This window comes from Pelodiscus sinensis, chromosome 1 (assembly GCF_052426305.1).
Source record: "Pelodiscus sinensis isolate ZL-2025 chromosome 1, ASM5242630v1, whole genome shotgun sequence".
Lineage (NCBI taxonomy): Eukaryota > Metazoa > Chordata > Testudines > Trionychidae > Pelodiscus > Pelodiscus sinensis.
This window is the reverse complement of record NC_143052.1, coordinates 141,616,021-141,635,888: the sequence shown is the minus strand read 5'-3', so window position 1 is coordinate 141,635,888 and position 19,868 is coordinate 141,616,021. Positions and strand designations below refer to the sequence as shown.

General features: G+C 50.1%; 1 protein-coding gene across 6 annotated transcripts in view; it reads left to right on the top strand.

The window, feature by feature from the left end:
* The window catches only part of LOC102448373 (transient receptor potential cation channel subfamily V member 6-like), a 98,520-nt gene that overhangs the window by 66,133 nt on the left and 12,519 nt on the right, over positions 1–19,868 (top strand). For all 6 annotated transcript variants that reach the window (XM_075903092.2, XM_075903066.2, XM_075903108.2 and 3 more), the window contains 5 exons: positions 6,821–6,919; positions 8,802–8,977; positions 9,605–9,751; positions 18,241–18,453; positions 19,770–19,856. In XM_075903092.2, coding sequence (XP_075759207.1) covers positions 6,821–6,919; positions 8,802–8,977; positions 9,605–9,751; positions 18,241–18,453; positions 19,770–19,856 — 722 coding nt within the window. The remainder of the gene's footprint in view (positions 1–6,820; positions 6,920–8,801; positions 8,978–9,604; positions 9,752–18,240; positions 18,454–19,769; positions 19,857–19,868) is intronic.

Here is a 19,868-nt window from a genome sequence, read left to right as displayed (position 1 = left end):
CTTGCCCCTTTAAGGTCTCCGGGGCCAGGAGGAGGGCAGAAGAGTTTCCCTGGTGCTGCCCAGAGTGGCCACCAGTGAAAGCTGGGGAGAACTAGCCTCCCATTAGTTTGAATTAAGTGGCTACACAGTTATTCAAACTACTTAATTCGAACTAGGCGTTAGTCCTCGTGGAATGAGGTTTACCTAGTTCGAATTAAGCGCTCCGCTAGTTCGAATTAAGTTCGAACTAGCGGTTTGTATGTGTAGCGCCTATTAAAGTTAATTCGAACTAACATTTGTTAGTTCGAATTAACTTTGTAGTGTAGACATACCCTGAAGCGGGGATTTCAATAATCCCTGCTTCATTAAAATAAAATGACCGCCTCGCTGTGCCGACAGTCAACTGATCCAGCACAGAACGGCAGTCTAGATGCGGCGTGATCGACAAGGGAATCCTTTGTCGACCGCTCCTGTAAGCCTCTTGTAAACGAGGTTTACAGGAGCGGTCAACGAAGGCGACACGTTTAGACTGCCGCGCTGTGCCAGATCAGCTGATTGTTGCCACAGCGTGGTGGCCATTTTTATTTTGACTATGGTCATTGACTATGTCGAGTAAACTACTTTACATGGCTCTGTCGATGGAACCATGTAGTCTAGACACACCCAGAGGGAACGAGGTGTACCGGTAGTTCGAATTAGAGAGCCTAATTCAAACTACGTACTCCGTGCTGCGTGTAGCCGCGGGCACGGAGTCCGCACTAATGGGGATTTAAAAATGGCGGCGCCCAGCAAGATGCAAATGAAGCCCGGGATATTTAAATCCCGGGCTTCATTTGCAACTTCGAATGCCTACATTAGCCACCCTAATTCAAACTAGGTTGGCAGTGTAGACATACCCAGAGTGAAGATGGCAAGTACTCTAGTACTGTAACATAAATACATATCTTAACATTATTTTAATGGTTATTTGGAGTACAGGGTCACAGGGTGAAATTTTTGCCAAATCCTGAAGGCACATATATCCACATATGAATTAAGTGGGTAGCAATTCCCATTTTCCTGTTATCTGTTGTGTTAAGGGTAAATTCATCTGAAGAAGTGGGTAGTGCCCATGAAAGCTCATGATATCATCTTCATTGTTTGTTAGTCTCTAAGAGTATGTCTACACTACAATGTTAGTTCGAACTAACGGACGTTAGTTCGAACTAACATTCATAGCCGCTACACTAGCGCTCCGCTAGTTTGAATTTGAATCGAACTAGTGGAGCGCTTAGTTCGAACTAGGTAATCCTCATTTTACGAGGATTAAGCCTAGTTCGAACTAGCTAGTTCGAATTAAGGGGTGTGTAGCCCCTTAATTCGAACTAGTGGGAGGCTAGCCCTCCCCAGGTTTCCCTGGTGGCCACTCTATGCCCCCCTCCCGGCCCTGGACCCCTTAAAGGGGCACGGGCTGGCTACGGTGCCCGTGCCAGGTGCAAGCCTGCCAGCACCCAGCCAGCAGACCCTGCACCTGGCACGGCACAGAACCACCCACCCGATGTCCCCCAGCCCACCCTCTCTTCCCGGGACCAGGCTGGCGGCTCCCGGGAGCTTGCCCGGGACCGCAAGAGGCGGGCACCCGCCTGGGCTAGTGCGGACATTGTGGACCTCGTCCACGATCTCCGCACTAGGCACAGGAAAGTGGCCGTCTAGGGCAGGAGAGCTGCCAGGCTGGCCACCCAGGAGCAGGTGTGCATGAAAATCAAGGGGGTCCACTGAGACCCCCGACCCTGAGCCCTGAGCTTACAATGGCCATCCTGGGTCAGACCAAAGGTCCATCTAGCCCAGTAGCCTGTGTGCCGACAGCGGCCAACCCTAGGGACCCTGGAGGGGATGAACCGAAGACAGTGACCAAGCCATTTGTCTCGTGCCATCCCTCTCCAGCCTTCCACAAACTTTGGGCAGGGACACCACTCCTACCTCCTGGCTAAGACTACTCCATGGACCCAACCTCCATGACTTGATCTCACTTCCCTTTCACCTCTGTTCTAGTTGTAGCCTTCACAGCCTCCTGCAGCAAGGAGTTCCACAGGTTGACTATTTGCTTTCTGAAGAACAACTTTCTCTTACTAGTTTCAAGCCTGCTACCCATTGCTTTCCTTTGGTGTCCTCTAGTCCTTCTTTATGGGAACTCATGAAGAACTTTTCTGAATGCACCCTCTCCACCCAACCCCTGCTTTTAGAGACCTCTATCCTGTCCCCCCTCCGTCTCCTCTTTTCTAAGCTGAACAGTCCCAGTCTCTGTAGCCTCTCTTCATCTGGGACCTGTTCCCAACCCATGATCATGTTAGTTGCCCTCCCCTCTCCCAGCCTTTCTCTTCCCCTCTCCCACCTCCTTTTCCCAGTCTCCCCCAGTTTTGTTCAATAAAGACAGAGTCAATGTTGGAAGAAACGTTATCTTTATTTTGTACATCAATAAGAAGGGGGGCTAGGGAAGGGTAAGTGGAAGGAGGTGAGGGAGGAATGGGGTACGAGGACTGGGGTGGCTCTGCGGGCTTCTGGGGGTGGAAGCTCTCCTACAGCCCCCCGATTGCCCCCTCTCCCCAGATGGCAGCCTGCGGCAAGTGCAGCCGGGCTGATGGCTGAGTGGTGTGATGTGCCCAGTGTGGGCACTCCGGGCACTCCAAGCCAGGACTGGTTTTCAAGCGGGGCACCCCTTAGAACTGTCTGTCCGGGGTGGGGGTCGGGACCCTTTAAGCGCAGCCCTCGGCTAGCCTGAGACAGCATCTCCACGCTCTAAGTCCTCCTCTGATGCCCTGCCGGCACTGCTTCCGGCCATCCTTAAGCCCTGTTCAGAGTCCACTCAATGTGGACTTGCTAGTTCGAATTAGCAAAACGCTAATTCGACCTAGTTTTTAGTTCTAGACGCGTTAGTTCGAATTAGCTTAGTTCAAATTAACTAATTCGAACTAAGTTAGTTCGAATTAGCGCTGTAGTGTAGACATACCCTTAGGGTCTGTCTACACTACCCTCCTAGTTCGAACTAGCGGGGTAATGTAGGCATACCACACTTGCAAATGAAGCCCGGGATTTGAATTTCCCGGGCTTCATTTGCATAGCGAGGAGCCGCCATTTTTAAAACCCCGCTGGTTCGAACCCCGTGCAGCGCGGCTACACGGGGCACGAACTAGGTAGTTCGAACTAGGCTTCCTAGTTCGAACTACCGTTACTCCTCATTTCACGAGGAGTAACGGTAGTTCGAACTAGGAAGCCTAGTTCGAACTGCCTAGTTTGAACTACCTAGTTCGTGCCCCGTGTAGCCGCGCTGCACGGGGTTCGAACCAGCAGGGTTTTAAAAATGGCGGCTCCCCGCTTATGCAAATGAAGCCCGGGAAATTCAAATCCCGGGCTTCATTTGCAAGTGCGGTATGCCTACATTACCCCGCTAGTTCGAACTAGTGGGGTAGTGTAGACATACCCTAAGGCACTACAGGACTATTTGTTGTTTTTTCAGGTGTGTGTGTTTTTCCAGTTACAGACTAACAGAGCTACCTTTCTGAAACTCATCTTGCTCTTCTTTAACAATTACCCTATCAAAGAGCGGGCGGGGTTCCATAGCCCAGTGGGCTAGTTTGCCTTTGATATATTCACTGTTACAGTAGTCCAGCTGTATTATATATGCTGCTTTGCATTATATTCTGCTTTGCATTATGTTCAGCAGTAATGCAAGAAACCTACAGGTCAGTGTCCTGTAACACATTAGCTTCAGCAAGCTATCATAAGGCTTAAAGCATATAAACTTTAAAAAGACAAACTTTGTACAGATTAACAGAAAACCCTGAATATTTGGGGAGCTGAAAAGTGAGATTAAGGGCCTCAGTACATCTGCAGGTGTTACATGTTTGAGACAGACACTGCTTTGTGTGCTGCAGGGAAAGGAGTTAGAGAATAAATCATCATAGGCATGCCTGGTGATGTAAAACAAGTGAAAGACTCTGATAGAGAGGTTGACCTCTTCTGGAAATACCCAATTTTTCATGATAACTAATCAAAAAGATACCAGCATGGTCCTTTGGAGTGTCCTGTCAGACTCAAGTTTGTTTTACTCCAAGGCAGCCTACTTCATTAGGAAAACAAAGAATTTTCCCAGTTCTCAGTATTGAAAACATCACCATCATGCAGTCTGATTTAACAATCCAAAGTACCCACACTTCTTATTTATACTCTCCTGCTAGGGTCACAATCAAAGTTATTGTTGGCTCGTAAAGTGATCCACCACATAGAAATTACTAGCGATATGAATAAAACCAAACAAGCTATTACCCTTGTGTCTTCAACAATTTTCTGACATGACTGTTTAAGTAAAAGGATGTGTTATGGCCCAAGGAATTACAGTAGGAATTGTTTTCGTTATTTTAGGGTGAAAGCAGTGTAAACTGAATGGATAGAAGCAAAGAACTCAAAGAACAAGACAGGTACCAAACATCAATGATAGTGAATATTATATATAAGTCCCAGGACTTATAGAATATTATATATAACTATCATTGGTGTTTGGTATATGTGTATGTATATATAGATAGATAGTGCCCATTACAGAAACACATCCCAGGGTGCAGGGAATCATCTTTTTGGTACACTCCTTGCACCCCAAGCATTGAAAAATGGCATTGAAACTGGCCCCACATATGCCTGACCATCTAAATCTGTACCCATGTAATATGGTTCATTTTTACTAATCATGCAGTTTACTCCTATTTAAATCAAAATCCACACTCACTGAAACAAAGCATATGTGAGCTTTCTGTCCCAAAGTGTTTTTAAGTATTTGCTTGTAAATCTGCCTGGCTAGTATTTAATTCCAGAGTGGGGAAAAACAAGAGCACTTCAGAATTAAAGGTACAGATGTCCCTGTGTGATAGAAACATTCTAAACAACATATATCAGATATGATTCTGTTCTCGTCCACGTGTGTAAGTCAGGACATGCTTCACTAAGGTCAGAGAATTTTAGTTCTTGCTTTAGATAGGGAAACTTTTGTTCTTTCTGTGTCAAATTCACCTTTGTGAAGAGAGCCAGTAAGACTGATGCACTCCTTCGATCTCACTCAAGCCATGGCTGCACTAGCACTTACGTCAGGAAAAATTTTTCACTTAAGGAAAATTTACTTGCGCAAGTAAATTTACAGTAAATCAGAAGAACAGAGGGGTTTTTGTAGTGTAGGAATTCCTTTTTCTACGAGTTCTTGAGCAAAAAGGTGTGTGTGGATGGGCAACAGAGGGGTTTTGCGCAAAAAGAGCCATTTGAAAAAAGCACAGGTGCTCTGATGGCTATTCTTCAAATAGCCATCAGAGCTTTCTTTTGAGAGAGTGTCCATGCAGTCAGGGGAGGCCCATGCATATAGGCAGTCTCGGCAGTCGCCTAGGGCGCCGTGTTAAACAGGGCACCTAATGATGACGCACCACCGTTGAGAACTTTGGATGTGGGGGCGCCGATTGCGCATTCTGCCTAGGTCTCCAGTGGCCGGCAGCTCGTCTCGGAGGCAGGGGCGCTGATCATGCATTCCTCCTGGGGCACCAGTTGCCGGCAGCTCGTCTCAGGCCGCCCCTGCATGCAGTCTTTGCTCTTTGTTGCCTGTCTGCTGTACAGTACAACTAATATTTAACTATTCTAATCCTTCTTCCTAAGTAATCCCTCAACATCTCCTTAAAGATGATCTGAAAATATCGTCTGTGATCATTTTGTTTCATAGTTTTCCTGGAGCAGGAGAGTTGAGAGAGTTTGTTTTAAATCAAGGTTAGATATGGCTTGCATTGAGTCATTGCTATATGGCCCCTTTTCAATCCTAACTCTTCAACCACCAACTCATACAAAATGCCCCTGGCTTGTCTTGTCATATATGAGCAGACCAGTGCTCCTCATCCTACTCTACTGCTTTCCCATTCATTGTGAGATCTAGCTCTAAACAGGATCCATTCCAGATTCTCCTTAGTTTTAATTTTTTTGTGGATTTGCCCCTTGCAGAGCTAGTTTCTTTGTCCAAGCCCAGACCTTTCCTGTTCTCTCTAGTTGTGTGAGATAGGCCTTCTCTCTCCCTAGTCCCATTTTTTTCACATTGTTAGCACAGGATCCTTCTCCTTTGTGGCTTCTTCTGTATGGAACAGCTTCCCTTCAAGACTTTGCCTCATTCACTGTCCCACTTGTCAGCAAATACATCTCTTTTGCTTTGCCTAATCAGTGCTTCCTGGTTTCTCTGCTTCACTTCCTGTTGGATAGCCCTGGGAATTTTACATGAAGGTGGGGAGGGTGTAAAGGGGAGGACGTGGTTAGTTCTGTGGTTCTCTTTCTGTTTTCTGTCTCTAACTCTATGGGTATGTCTAAACTATATGCATCTGTCGCCAGAGGCATGTAAATTAGACTACCCGACATAGTCAATGAAGCCAGGATTTAAATATTCCTGGCTTCATTAAAATAAAAATGGCCACCTTGCTGTGCCGGCTCAGCTGATCGTTGGCACAGCGCGGCGGTCAAGACGCGGATCAGTCGACAAGGGAAGCCTTTGTCGACCGCTCCTGTAAACCTCGTTTCATGAGGTCTAAGGGAACAGTCGACAAAGGCTTTCTCTGTCGACCGATCTGCGTCTAGACTGCCGCGCTGTGCCAACGATTAGCTGAGCCGGCACAGCACGGTGGCCATTTTTATTTTAATGAAGCTGGGGATATTTAAATCCCAGCTTCATTGACTGTTGGGTAGGGGCATGTAATCTAGACATACCCTAAATGACATATTTTCTTCCTTCCTTTCCTCTTCTGTATCTCCTCTCTCTAACTCTATATGATGTATTCCATACTTTTCTCTCTAGGGGAGCATATCTTATCCTTTGCAGCCTGTGCAGGAAGTGAGGCAATCGTCCGGTTGCTCATCAAACATGGAGCCAACATCAGAGCACAAGACACTTTGGGTAAGAGCTATTCAATGTCCTCTTTCAGAAAGAGTACTGTGGGAATGGTGTGCAGAGCCATCCATTGGATGGTTTGGGGCAACTGTCCAAGGCCCTACACTTTGGGGGGACCTGCAGGGCCAAGGCAGCCTGGGGGATTAATGGGGGGACCTGGTGCCAGCAGCAGAGTGACCTGGCCTTAGCCTGCTCTGCTCCCCTGGTTCCACACCACATCTCTTGGGGAGGAAGGGGTGTGGAGGAAGGGGTGGAACTGGCCCCTGAACTCACAGGAGGTGGGAAGTGGAGCTGACTGGTGCTGGGTCACTCTCCTTACCATCACTACTGGTGAGAGTGGGGGCAAATGCCAGCACCAGGCTCTCTGCCGGTCCCCAACACTCAAAGCTCTGGGAAGGGAGATTGGGAGAAGGGGCTGAGCAGGGATGGGGTGGCAGTGGAGCAGGCAGGGCCTGGGGTGGATGAGTGTGGTGTCCCAGAGCCTGCACCCCCAGGGATGGCCCTGATGTCATGGTACCCAATGAAGTGGCCTTCTTTGTGGGATAGTGGTAGAAATGTAGCCGTGTTAGTCTGGTGTAGCTGAAACAAAAAACAGGACTGTGTAGCACTTTAAAGACCTAACAAAATGGTTTATTAGGTGATGAGCTTTTGTGGGCCAGACCCACTTCCTCAGATCAAATAGTGGAAGAAAATTGTCACAACCAAAGGATACAATTAAAAATTACATCCTTTGGTTGTGACAATTTTCTTCCACTATTTGATCTGAGGAAGTGGGTCCGGCCCACGAAAGCTCATCACCTAATAAACCATCTTGTTAGTCTTTAAAGTGCTACATTGTCCTGTTCTTTGTGGGACTGAGTCTGAAATTTGTCTCCTTTAAGAAAGATGCTGATGTGACTAAAATAGTCCAGTGAAAGGCAACGAAGGGACATAGCAATAGGGTGGTGTAATGGACTCAGCAGTAGTCCCCCCTCCCTCATAACAGCACAGTCCAAACTAGGCCTACAGAGAACCCCTGGTGCAGAGCCACACAGAATATGACAGTTAAACCTCTCTAGTTAGCTGGATGTCCACTTACCATGGATGTGGCCAAGTTCCCCACAGTCTCATAGTTTGTTTACAGACACCAGTCCTGGCTCTAAGTGTTCTGTGCTGTTATATGCTGTTATTTAGCTCTAATTTATCCCTACATGTCTTCTAAGAGCCCAGTAAGCAGTGGAAGTGTTGGTAAGGCTGCTAAACAATACTGACCTCCTGTGGTACAGCAAATTCTCTGGTTCGGCACCAGTCAGGTCCCAGGGGTGCCAGACTAGAGAGGTTCAACCTACAGGAGAACTCTCTCATATAGAGGCTGAGCAAGGTCTATATAGTAACTATCTGGGGCTGTGTCTGTATTGACAAGATTTTGCGCAAATACTCTTTAACGCAAGAGTTTTTGCATTAGAGTATTTGAGTAAGAGCGCGTCTACACTGGCATGTGCTTTTGCGCAAGAGATGTGCTTTTGCGCGAGAGCATTGGTGCCAGTGTAGACGCTCTCTTGCGCAAGAAAGCTCTGATGGCCATTTTAAACATCAGGCTTTCTTGCGCAAGAAATTGATGTTACGCAAGAAATACTCTAATGCAAGAACAATTGCGCAAGAGGGCTTATCCCTGAGCAGGATCATCAGAGTATTTGCGCAAGAAGCACTGATTTTATACATTAGAACATCAGTGTTCTTGTGCAAGTACTCGCAGCCAGTGTAGACAGGTGGCAAGATTTTGCACAAAAGTGGCTGCTTTTGTGCAAAATCGTGCCAATGTAGAAGAAGCCTGAGAGTCTATCAGGTTTGGGAGGTGATTTGTGTTTCCCATTGTACCAGTTATTTCATCCCACTGTCTCCACTACAGGGAACACGGTTCTGCACATCCTGGTTCTCCAGCCCAACAAGACCATTGCCTGCCAGATGTACAACTTCCTTCTCTCCCATGACAAGAGCGAAAGTGAGCTGGGCGCCCTGGACTTAATCCCTAACAATGAGGGGCTCACTGCATTCAAGCTAGCTGGAGTTGAGGGCAACACTGTGGTGAGTTTGTGCGCAGTATTTGGCTGCCATGGGTTTTGATGTCACTGAGGCACATCACCATCTGAAGGTCCTAAAGCACTTTCCAGATATCACTTTTAGGGTTCACTCACCCACCAGAGTGCAGCTGCCTTTGGGGAGGCATATAGCAACTGTTCTGTTTCAGTAACACTACAGGAGAGTGACTGCAGGGGAGGTGTAATGTTTTTCTACTGTGAGTCCAGTGGAAAATGCTGGAGGACTGGTTCAGTGCTGATTCAGAGAGAAGACCACTACTTCCTGTCTCACCAGCACCATAGCACCAGGCTGAGGCAGTAACATAGAAAAGCATCCCCTATTGAGTCACTGGCAGAAAGGCATTTAACGCTGTGGTGGGGAAAGGAGAGCACCCCCTACTGAACCAGTAACTCCTATTGCACATACGTGTTCCATCTGAGTTCTGACCCCATCCAAATTTGCTTGGCTTAAGAACAAATAAAATCACAGTCCACCTCCCTGTCTGCAAGGCTTCTGTAGACAAATGTTTTCAGAGCTGAGTTTGAAGCAGGGGTACAGATGGGATATTGGTGTAGATTTGGGCAAATATATACAGACTCTTATGAGTACAGCACTGACCTTCTTGCCAATTAGATGTTCCAGCACCTTATGCAGAAGAGAAAGCACATCCAGTGGACCTTCGGCCCCCTGGTCTCTACCTTGTATGATCTCACAGAGATTGACTCATGGGGAGATGACCAGTCTCTCTTGGAACTCATTGTTACCACCAAGAAAAGAGAGGTATGTTGGTGTGATAAATGGAGGGAGTGTCTGTTTGTACCACTTCTGAGTTGTGGATGACTTTATGGAAGTGTACTTTGAAATTGCTGTGTCATGGAAAGCCTGTATAGATGTAGATCCCCCAAGAGCTAGCAGGGCTCTGGCATGTTTCTCTGCTAGGCCAGACACAATGGTGAATGATCAGCACTCAAAATAAAGCACCTTGGCAATAGGTTTGCACTCCATGGGAGAGGAGGCTTTCTGCTCGTGTCTGAAGGGAGGGGGTTTGGGAATAATGGAAGATTACCAGAAAGCAGAACAAAAGACGCAGCTGACCCTGCAGGAATCCAAAGGAACAGCACAGGGAGGAAGAGGAGAAGACAGTCTTTTTGCAGCAAAGTAGAATGAGAGAGGTTGCTGCAAAGATAGGACAACAATGGTCTGGATGACTGACCTGCCTGACTGACAGAACACAATAGATCTCTCAAGGACTCCCAAAGGAAGGGTGAGGTTTGTGGGAGGGGTATTATGTTTAAGATGTTTTATTGCGTGGTACCCTCCTGTGATTCGTCCATTAAGCAAAGAGCATCAATTTGGTAGACTGAACAAAGTGTGCATGTGTGTACTTGGTGACTGTTTCACAATTACTGCATGCCCCTGAGGGAGTTAAACTGTAAACCAGATGTTTCAGAGGAGTAGCTGCTTTAGTCTGTAACTGGAAAAGAACTTAAAAAACAGTGCGTAGTCCTGTAGCCCCTTAGGGTATGTCTAGACTACGTGGCTCTGTTGACGGAGACATGTAAACTAGTTTACCCGACATAGTCAATGAAGTGGGGATTTAAATAATCCCCACTTCATTAAAATAAAAATGGCCACCATGCTGTGCCGATGATCAGCTGATCCGGCACTGCGCGGAAGTCTAGACGCGGATCGGTCGACAAGGGAAGCCTTTGTCGACCGCTCCCTTACGCCTCGTGAAACAAGGTTTACAGGAGCGGTCGACAAAGGCTTCCCTTGTCGACCGATCCACATCGAGGGTATGTCTACACTACAATGTTAGTTCGAACTAACGGACGTTAGTTCGAACTAACATTCATAGGCGCTACACTAGCGCTCCGCTAGTTCGAATTTGAATCGAACTAGCGGAGCGCTTAGTTCGAACTAGGTAAACCTCATTTTATGAGGATTAAGCCTAGTTCGAACTAGCTAGTTCGAATTAAGGGGTGTGTAGACCCTTAATTCGAACTAGTGGGAGGCTAGCCCTCCCCACTCTGGCCAACACCAGGGAAACTCTATGCCCCCCTCCCGGCCCCGGACCCCTTAAAGGGGCACGGGCTGGCTACGGTGCCCGTGCCAGGTGCAAACCTGCCAGCATCCAGCCAGCAGACCCTGCACCTGGCACAGCACAGAGCCACCCACCCGATGTCCCCCAAACCACCCCCTCTTCCCGAGACCAGGCTGGCGGCTCCCGGGAGCTTGCCCTGGACCGCAAGAGGCGGGCACCTTCCTGGGCTAGTGCGGACATCGTGGACCTCGTCCACGATCTCTGCACTAGGCACAGGAAAGTGGCCGTCTAGGGCAGGAGAGCTGCCAGCCTGGCCACCCAGGAGCAGGTGTGCATGAAAATCAAGAGGGGCCACTGAGACTCCTGACCCTGAGCCCTGAGCTTACAATGGCCATCCTGGGTCAGACCAAAGGTCCATCTAGCCCAGTAGCCTGTGTGCCGACAGCGGCCAACCCTAGGGACCCTGGAGGGGATGGACCGAAGACAGTGACCAAGCCATTTGTCTCGTGCCATCCCTCTCCAGCCTTCCACAAACTTTGGGCAGGGACACCACTCCTACCCCCTGGCTAAGACTACTCCATGGACCCAACCTCCATGACTTGATCTCACTTCCCTTTCACCTCTGTTCTAGTTGTAGCCTTCACAGTCTCCTGCAGCAAGGAGTTCCACAGGTTGACTATTTGCTTTCTGAAGAACAACTTTCTCTTACTAGTTTCAAGCCTGCTACCCATTGCTTTCCTTTGGTGTCCTCTAGTCCTTCTTTATGGGAACTCATGAAGAACTTTTCTGAATGCACCCTCTCCACCCAACCCCTGCTTTTAGAGACCTCTATTCTGTCCCCCCTCCGTCTCTTCTTTTCTAAGCTGAACAGCCCAGTCTCTGTAGCCTCTCTTCATCTGGGACCTGTTCCCAACCCCTGATCATGTTAGTTGCCCTCCCCTCTCCCAGCCTTTCTCTTCCCCTCTCCCACCTCCTTTTCCCAGTCTCCCCCAGTTTTGTTCAATAAAGACAGAGTCAATGTTGGAAGAAACGTTATCTTTATTTTGTACATCAATAAGAAGGGGGGCTAGGGAAGGGTAAGTGGAAGGAGGTGAGGGAGGAATGGGGTACGAGCCCCCGATGGGGAGGACTGGGCTGGCTCTGCGGGCTTCTGGGGGTGGAAGCTCTCCTGCAGCCCCCCAATTGCCCCCTCTCCCCAGATGGCAGCCTGCGGCAAGTGCAGCCGGTCTGATGGCCGAGTGGTGTGATGTGCCCAGTGTGGGCACTCCGGGCACTCCAAGCCAGGACTGGTTTTCAAGCGGGGCACCCCTTAGAACTGTCTGTCCGGGGTGGGGGTCGGGACCCTTTAAGCGCAGCTCTCGGCTAGCCTGAGACAGCATCTCCACGCTCTAAGTCCTCCTCTGATGCCCTGCCGGCACTGCTTCCGGCCATCCTTAAGCCCTGTTCAGAGTCCACTCAATGTGGACTTGCTAGTTCGAATTAGCAAAACGCTAATTCGAACTAGTTTTTAGTTCTAGACGTGTTAGTTCGAATTAGCTTAGTTCGAATTAACTAATTCGAACTAAGTTAGTTTGAACTAGCGCTGTAGTGTAGACGTACCCCTAGACTGCTGCGCTGTTCCGGATCAGCTGATTGGTGTCTCAGCGCAGTGGCCATTTTTATTTTAATGAAGTGGGAATTATTTAAATCCCCGCTTCATTCACTGTCAGGTAAACTAGTTTACATGGCTCTGTAGACAGAGCCATGTAATCTAGACATACCTTAGACTAACAAAATACATAGATGGGATCATGAGCTTTCTGGGCACACCCAGTTCTTCATACTTGGTGTGTGGAGTGCAGGGAGAGGGTGTGTTTGAATACTGCAGAGTCAGAAGGACCCCGCTCTGGATACAGCGCTGCTAGGAGGAGGTTGCCAAGTAGAAGGTCTGTCCCTGCAAGTGTGCTTAGAGATCCAGAGGCTGGAAATCATTGCCATTCCATGAGACCAAGAATGCAGAGACCAGGAAGGGGAGCTCACTGGGCTCTGCAACAGTTGGCAAGTCAAATTGTTGATCTATAACCACCCTCATAAGAAGAAATTATGCCAATATTCTAGAGTTAAGAGTCTGAAGTATCACAGCTTTCTGTGTAGGGACACTACAGGGTGTGGATTATGAGTGTAAGATATGATGGTATTTGCATGTGGGCATCAACCTATCATAAGAAGAGGCTGTTATTTCTAGCAGGCCTGTGATCTTTGTCTCCTTGCTTCTCTTCTGATCTTGCTCTTATTTCCTCTTGGCTATTGGCATGGCAAGGTATCTGGGGCTATGTCTACACTCGCGGCTTCTTGCGCAAGTAGTATGCAAATGAGGCTAAGCGTGGAATATTGTCGAGCCTCATTTGCATACCTAATGAGCCACCATTTTTTCAGAAGAGGCTCTTGCATAAGAAGGAGCGACTACACGGCCCCTTCTTGCGCAAGAAAAACCCTCTTGCGCAATGCCGTTACACCTATTACTTTTCAGGAAGAACAGCATTGCGCAAGAAGGCTTTTCTGCGCAAGAAGTGGCAGTGTAGATGCTCTTGAAAAAAATGGTGGCTCAGGTATGCAAATGAGGCTCGGCGATATTCCACGCTTAGCCTCATTTGCATATTACTCGTGCAAGAAGCCGCGAGTGTAGACATAGCCCAGGTGTTTTCACAGTGAATGTTCCAGGTTGTTGGATGGGTTAGTGGCATTAATTTACTTGGTGGGTGTACCAGTGCGTCCCCGGAGTACTTGGGGTTGTCCCCGGGGCTGGCGCGGCACCTCCCGGTGTCCTGGTGCCCCGCTCTCATGTTGGGTCTCGGCTCTCCGCTGCACGTTCAGGCGCTTTGCTTCCGCCTGAGCGTCAGTGTAATTTCCCCACTGCTGGGTGGGGGAAAGGGGGGCCTGGGCCCGCCCTCACTCACGGGCCCCAGCCCAGGGCCCTAAGGACGCGGAACTGACTGACTCCGGTCCGGCTGACGGGGGCTCCTGCCGTAACTTGTCAGCCCGCCAGTTCGAGTGAGCTCTGCCCTGGGCTGCTTCCTTCCCCCCCCCCCCCCCCCGGCATTCCCCACTCGGGGTGTTTACCTTCGGGTTGGCCAACAGCCTGCCGGCCCTGTCGCGCCCCCACCCTTCAGCGACGGAGGGCTGTGCTGGCGTAGCCCGGGTGGGGGCAGGGTCCACGCGCCGGGGAGGTCGCCCGACTCACCCTCTTTCCCAGTTCTACCCCCCCCCGACTCCCGACAGCCCCCGCCGCCCCCTTAATGGCGGCCCTTTTAAACTTCCCACCGGAGGCTCCCCTTCCCCCCCATCAGTGGCCAGGGCGGGATTGGCAGCGCCCGGCTGGTCTCCGGTTGGCCGCCGTCCGCATCCGTCAGGGCGGGGGAACTCCTCCCGCCCTAGCCCCGCCCCTCCTGCCGCACCGCGGCCGCGCACTGGCGGGGCTGCTGGTGTTTCCAGCCCCGGCGCGGCTTGCGTGCAAGCCGCGCACTCTCGGGCTGGCCCCCCCCCCCCGGAGGCCGAGCAGCGCCTGCTCGGCGTCACCCGGGGGCGGGGGGGGGGTCGCCCCGTCACAGTGGGATAGTGGGACAAATTCTGACCTGTTCCTGCAGCCTTTCTCTTCTCATGTCATTTGAATCATCACTCCGGCTGTGTCTACATTGGTGTGATCTTGTGCAAAAGCGGCCGCTTTTGTGCCAAAACTTGCTGCCTGTTTACACTGGCCGCAAGTTCTTGCACAAGAACACTGACGTTCTAATGTATGAAATCAGGGCTTCTTGTGCAAGAACTATGATGCTCCCGCTCAGGAATAAGCCCTCTTCTGCAACTGTTCTTGCGCAAGAGACCAGTGTTAGACAGGCAACATGAATTTCTTGAGCAAGAAAGCCCTATGTTTAAAATGGACATCAGAGCTTTCTTGTGCAAGAGAGTGTCTACACTGGCACGGATGCTCTTGTGCAAAAGCACATGTCTTGCGCAAAAGTACATGCCAGTGTAGATGCTCTCTTCTGGAAGAGTTTTTGCACAAGAACTCTTCCACAAAAGAGTTCTTGCGCAAAATCATGCCAATGTAGACGTAACCTCCATGTTTGGCTGAGAGAAAGGAACAGATATGGGTCCTATTCACATTTTCTTTACCATACTGTAATTGATTTTATGAGCTGTGGTGATTTGGCAGTTTGCTCCTGGAGGTCGGGCTATGTCTACTCTACAGAGGTTTTTTTTCAGAAAAATGGCCATTTTTCAAAAAAAACCTTAAATTACGACCACACTCCAATCATGTTCTTTTGAAAGAAAATCGAAAGAACAGAGGGGGATTTCCAAGAATGGTAATCTTCTTTCTATGAGGAAGAAGCCTTTTTCTTTTGTGGACAGGGAAGAGGGTTTTCTTTTGAAATAAGAGGCCTCCAGGAAATAACACAGGTGTCCTGATGGCCACTCTGTCCAAAGAAATCACAACTCTATGGTTCATGTCTCCTGGCCCCTCTTAAAGCTGCAGGCACTCTGGACAAGCCTTGTGGCAGGAAGCTGGCCTTGGAGAAGCACCCTAGCCGCGTAGCTTTCCCTGCCACAGGCCTGCTCACCCATGGTGGAGCCACAAGCTCCCCGATACCAACCACGCTAGCTACCAGACCCTGGGGTACCTGAAAGCGCGCCAGGATCCATGAAGACCTCATGCGGCAGCATGTCGGGTCCTGCGCGACATGCAGCAGACCCTAACGCAGAAGATCTGGGAGGACGCTGAGTGGTGGAACTGTGTGTGGGACCAACTCATGCAGTGGTACAATAGCATATGTGACATCATGGGTGACCTGATGGCACATCTGGCTGCTGTCACTGCTCCTGCCTACCACCCCTCTCCCCCCCGCCACTATGCCCATTCCCCTGCCCCTCAAGCGATGCCTCTGCTCCTTCTTCAAGCAATGCCCTTGCTCCCTCCCCAAGTGATACCCATGCTCCCTCCCTAAGTGCTGCCTGTGCTTCCTCTCCCTTCCCCCCTGCCATCCCTGACACCGCTCCAGACCCTCCTCCTGCCTACCCTCTGTGGTTCCAGGACCCACCCAACCCCAAGTCCAACGAGGTCCCTGCACCTGAGGTGGCACATCCAGCCACCCCCATGCCACTCTAAGCCCCCCTTCCCCTCCAGATTATGAAGCCTTCCTCTCCCTCCCCAGCTTTTTAAAATGAAAGATCAATACAGAGTTCGTTTTGGTTAAAACCAAACAGGTGTCTTCATTGAGAAGTCAGGGAAGGGGCAAAGGGAGGGGTTGTGGTGTGAAAGAGTGTTGCAAGCCAGAGGCCCATAGGGGGGAGGCCCTGGGGAGAGTTACTAGGGACCTTAAGAGAAACTCTCCCTCAGGGCCTCCCGGATGCACACCCCAGCCTGTTGGGCCTGCTGGGTGGCAGCTGTCCGTGGCTGCTCAAAGGGTCTCCCTTTGTGGCCGGCCTCTGCACCCCACCCCGGGAGGAAGGCCTCCTCTTCCTCTACACAATATTGTGAAGGACACAACATGCCGACACCACCTCAGGAATGTTGTGCTCCCTCACATCCAGTTGAGTCAGGAGGCACCTGAAACATGCCTTGAGGTGACTGAAGGCGCACTCAACCTGGATCTGGGCCCGGTTCAGGTGGGCATTAAATTGGTCACTGCTGGGGTCCAGTCCCGCATGATGCAGAGTGGCATCTGCACATCCCCAACCGCAAAGTCACAGTGGTGGAAGAATGTGCCCACCTCCAGCTTCCCATAGAGGCTGGAGTTCCAAAAAATGCCCTGCCTGACCACCCGACAAAAATGTCTGTGAACTGTCCACGATGGTCGACCAGGGCCTGCAGCACCATTGAGAAGTAGCCCTTGCATTTGATGTACTGGGCTGCTCGATGTTCAGGTGCATGGATCGGGATGTGGTTCCTATCAATCGTTCTTCCGCACTTTGGGAACCCCAGGGCAGCAAATCTGGCCACAATAGGGTCCAGGTCTCCTAGGGGGATGACCCTCCACAGCAGGATGGAGTTGATGGCCCTCATAACCTGCAGAAGGAGACAAACACACAAAACAGAGAATGAGAGAGGGGGTGCCTGAGCATTGGAAGGTGCCCAACTCCTTTCCACTTCCTCCCCGCCAAACGCTCCAAGAGCCACCCCCTATGAGGCCACCCCTCCCCCAGCAGCAGGGCAGTGTGAGGGTGGGATGGCACAACCCCCCAGAAATGGGGCTTTTCCCCATGCCCTCCAACTCCCCTTTTCCCGAGACTTTTCCAGGACCCCCCCCACACACACACACACTCGTGCAGGGATTGCAGCCCGAGAGTGCCTTACCTCCATAATGAGGACCCAGACAGTGGACTTCCCCACGCCCAACTGGTTGCCCACTGTCTGGGATGGTGAACTTTCAGAGGGTGATTGTGACTCGCTTCTCCAGGGGGATGGTGGGCCGCAGGTGGGTGTCACATCATTGGAGGGCAGGGGCAAGCCAGGCACACAGCTCCAAAAAGGTGGCCTTCTGCATGCGGAAATTTTGGAGCCACTGCTGGTCATCCCACCACACCATAACCAGCCAGTCCCACCAATTGTAACTGGCGTCCAGCCTCCAGAAACGCTTCTCCACTCCAACCTTCTCCACAAGGGTGTTGCTCCCACATCCAGAGAGCAGGTCCCCAGAATGAGCTCGGGGTCCAGCTTATGCAAGACCAGCAAGACAGCCAGCACAAAGTGCTGCAGAAACTGCCGCATGGCCATGTGGCGCCATCGCATTCCCAGGGCAGCTCCGTGGCACTAAGACAAAAGCTGTGGCGTTCACAAAAGCTGAGCAGCCAAAGCAGGCACTGAGAGAGCTTTGCTGTCCCTTGGAGCAGTAGGCAAGCAAGCAGCAGAACCAGAGAAATGGCTGCCTTCCAGGGCAGGAGGTGTCCCTTTAAGTGCGTGTCTCTGCAAGGCTCCGGCACCAGCACTTGGAAGCAACTGGTGACTTAAAGCCCTGCCTGAAGTGATTCCGGGTGGCCTTTTATGTGAGAGAGTGTCCAATCAATCTGGATGCTCTCTCTCGAAAAAGCAGATCACTTTTTTGATGTGCTTAGCCACTGTGGATGCTCTCTTGAAGACGAAGTTTTTCGGAAGATCTCTTCCGGAAAAGCTTCTTCCGAAAGACGCCTGCACTTTAGACGTACCTTCAGAGAGGTGCCCTTGAATGAATGAAGTTTGTTGTCTGTCTCACAGGCCCGTCGGATTCTGGATCTGACCCCTGTGAATGAACTGGTGAGCCTGAAGTGGAATAAATATGGACGTCCCTATTTCTGTATCCTGGCCTTTTTCTATGTGCTCTACATGATTTGCTTCACCATGTGCTGTGTCTACCGACCTCTGAAACATCGACAGAGCAACAAAACACACGAAAGGGACAACACTATCTACATCCAGAAACAGCTGCAGGTACATTGTATACACCATTAATGTCCCACAGCTCCTCCCAGCTTTTCAGCCCAAATTTCCCAAAGCACTTTATAGGCTATGAATGCAAAGGAAGACCTTCAGCCATTTACTGACATCTCCCTGCAGCACAGTGCCCCTGAGCATGCTGGGAGGTTGGGCTCAGAACTAACACAGGGAGGAGAGCACCTCCTACTCATAATAATGCATCCTGTTTGTGGTAGGAGTGCCTTAGGGCCGGCAAGAGCAGTACCCCCATTTAGCTGGGCAATGAACCCAAAGAGCTTGCAGTCTGAAGAGACAAGACTGATGCAGTGTAGGGAAAGGGGTAGAACCCCAAGCAGAGTGAACTATGTGATGACATGTGTTAGTCCACTCTTTGGGGTAGGATGGGTTTGCTTAGAAGGGGGTTAGCTACATGGAAAAAAAGGAAGGGGATAAATGGAACAGAGTGGGTGAGGAGAGGATAGGTGGAGAGGTGTGGGCTGGAGCTGAGATAAAGAGACTCCTTTCTTTCCTAGGACTGATTCTTTAGGAGCATGAGGCAAGCCTGACTCCAGCTGGGCTACGTCTAGACTGGCATGATTTTCTGCAAATGCTTTTAATGGAAAAGTTTTCCGTTAAAAGCATTTGTGGAAAAGAGCGTCTAGATTGGCACGGACGCTTTTCCACAAAAGCACTTTTTGCAGAAAAGCGTCCGTGCCAATCTAGACGCGCTTTTCCGCAAAAAAACCCCGATTGCCATTTTCGCGATCAGGGCTTTTTTGCGCAAAACAAATCTGAGCTGTCTACACTGGCCCTTTTGCGCAAAAGGGACTTTTGCCTGAACGGGCGCAGCATAGTATTTCCGCAAGAAGCGCTGATTTCAGACAGTAGGAAGTCAGTGTTCTTGCGGAAATTCAAGTGGCCAGTGTAGACAGCTGGCAAGTTTTTCTGCAAAAGCAGCTGTTTTTGTGGAAAAACTTACCAGTCTAGACGCAGCCCAGTAGCATTCAGTTGGTGCTGCAAGTGCTCAGAACCTGTCAGCATCTTTCCTGATGTGTCCTCAATTAGGCATCCAAAAACTAAGTCACCCAAAGGACGGGGCCTTGTTGGCCCTGGTGTGTGCACTCATCCTGTGTCAGAGTTGGGGATATAAACCAAGTTTCCTGGCTCCTGCTGTCATGCTTAGTCTTTAGACTAACTGCCTGTGCTGGAGACTATGGCATGAGCAATCCTACAGGAAGAATCCCTTTTTACTCTGGCTTGGATGGGGCTTAAGAGTCCCCTCCTGGCCATTCACAGTGTGACAGTGGGTTTGGGTGCTTCTCTATTTTTAGGAATCTTATGTTACTCCTGAGGACAATCTGAGGCTGGTAGGGGAGCTGATCACAGTGATAGGAGCCATGGTAATATTGATCCTTGAGGTAAGTGGACTC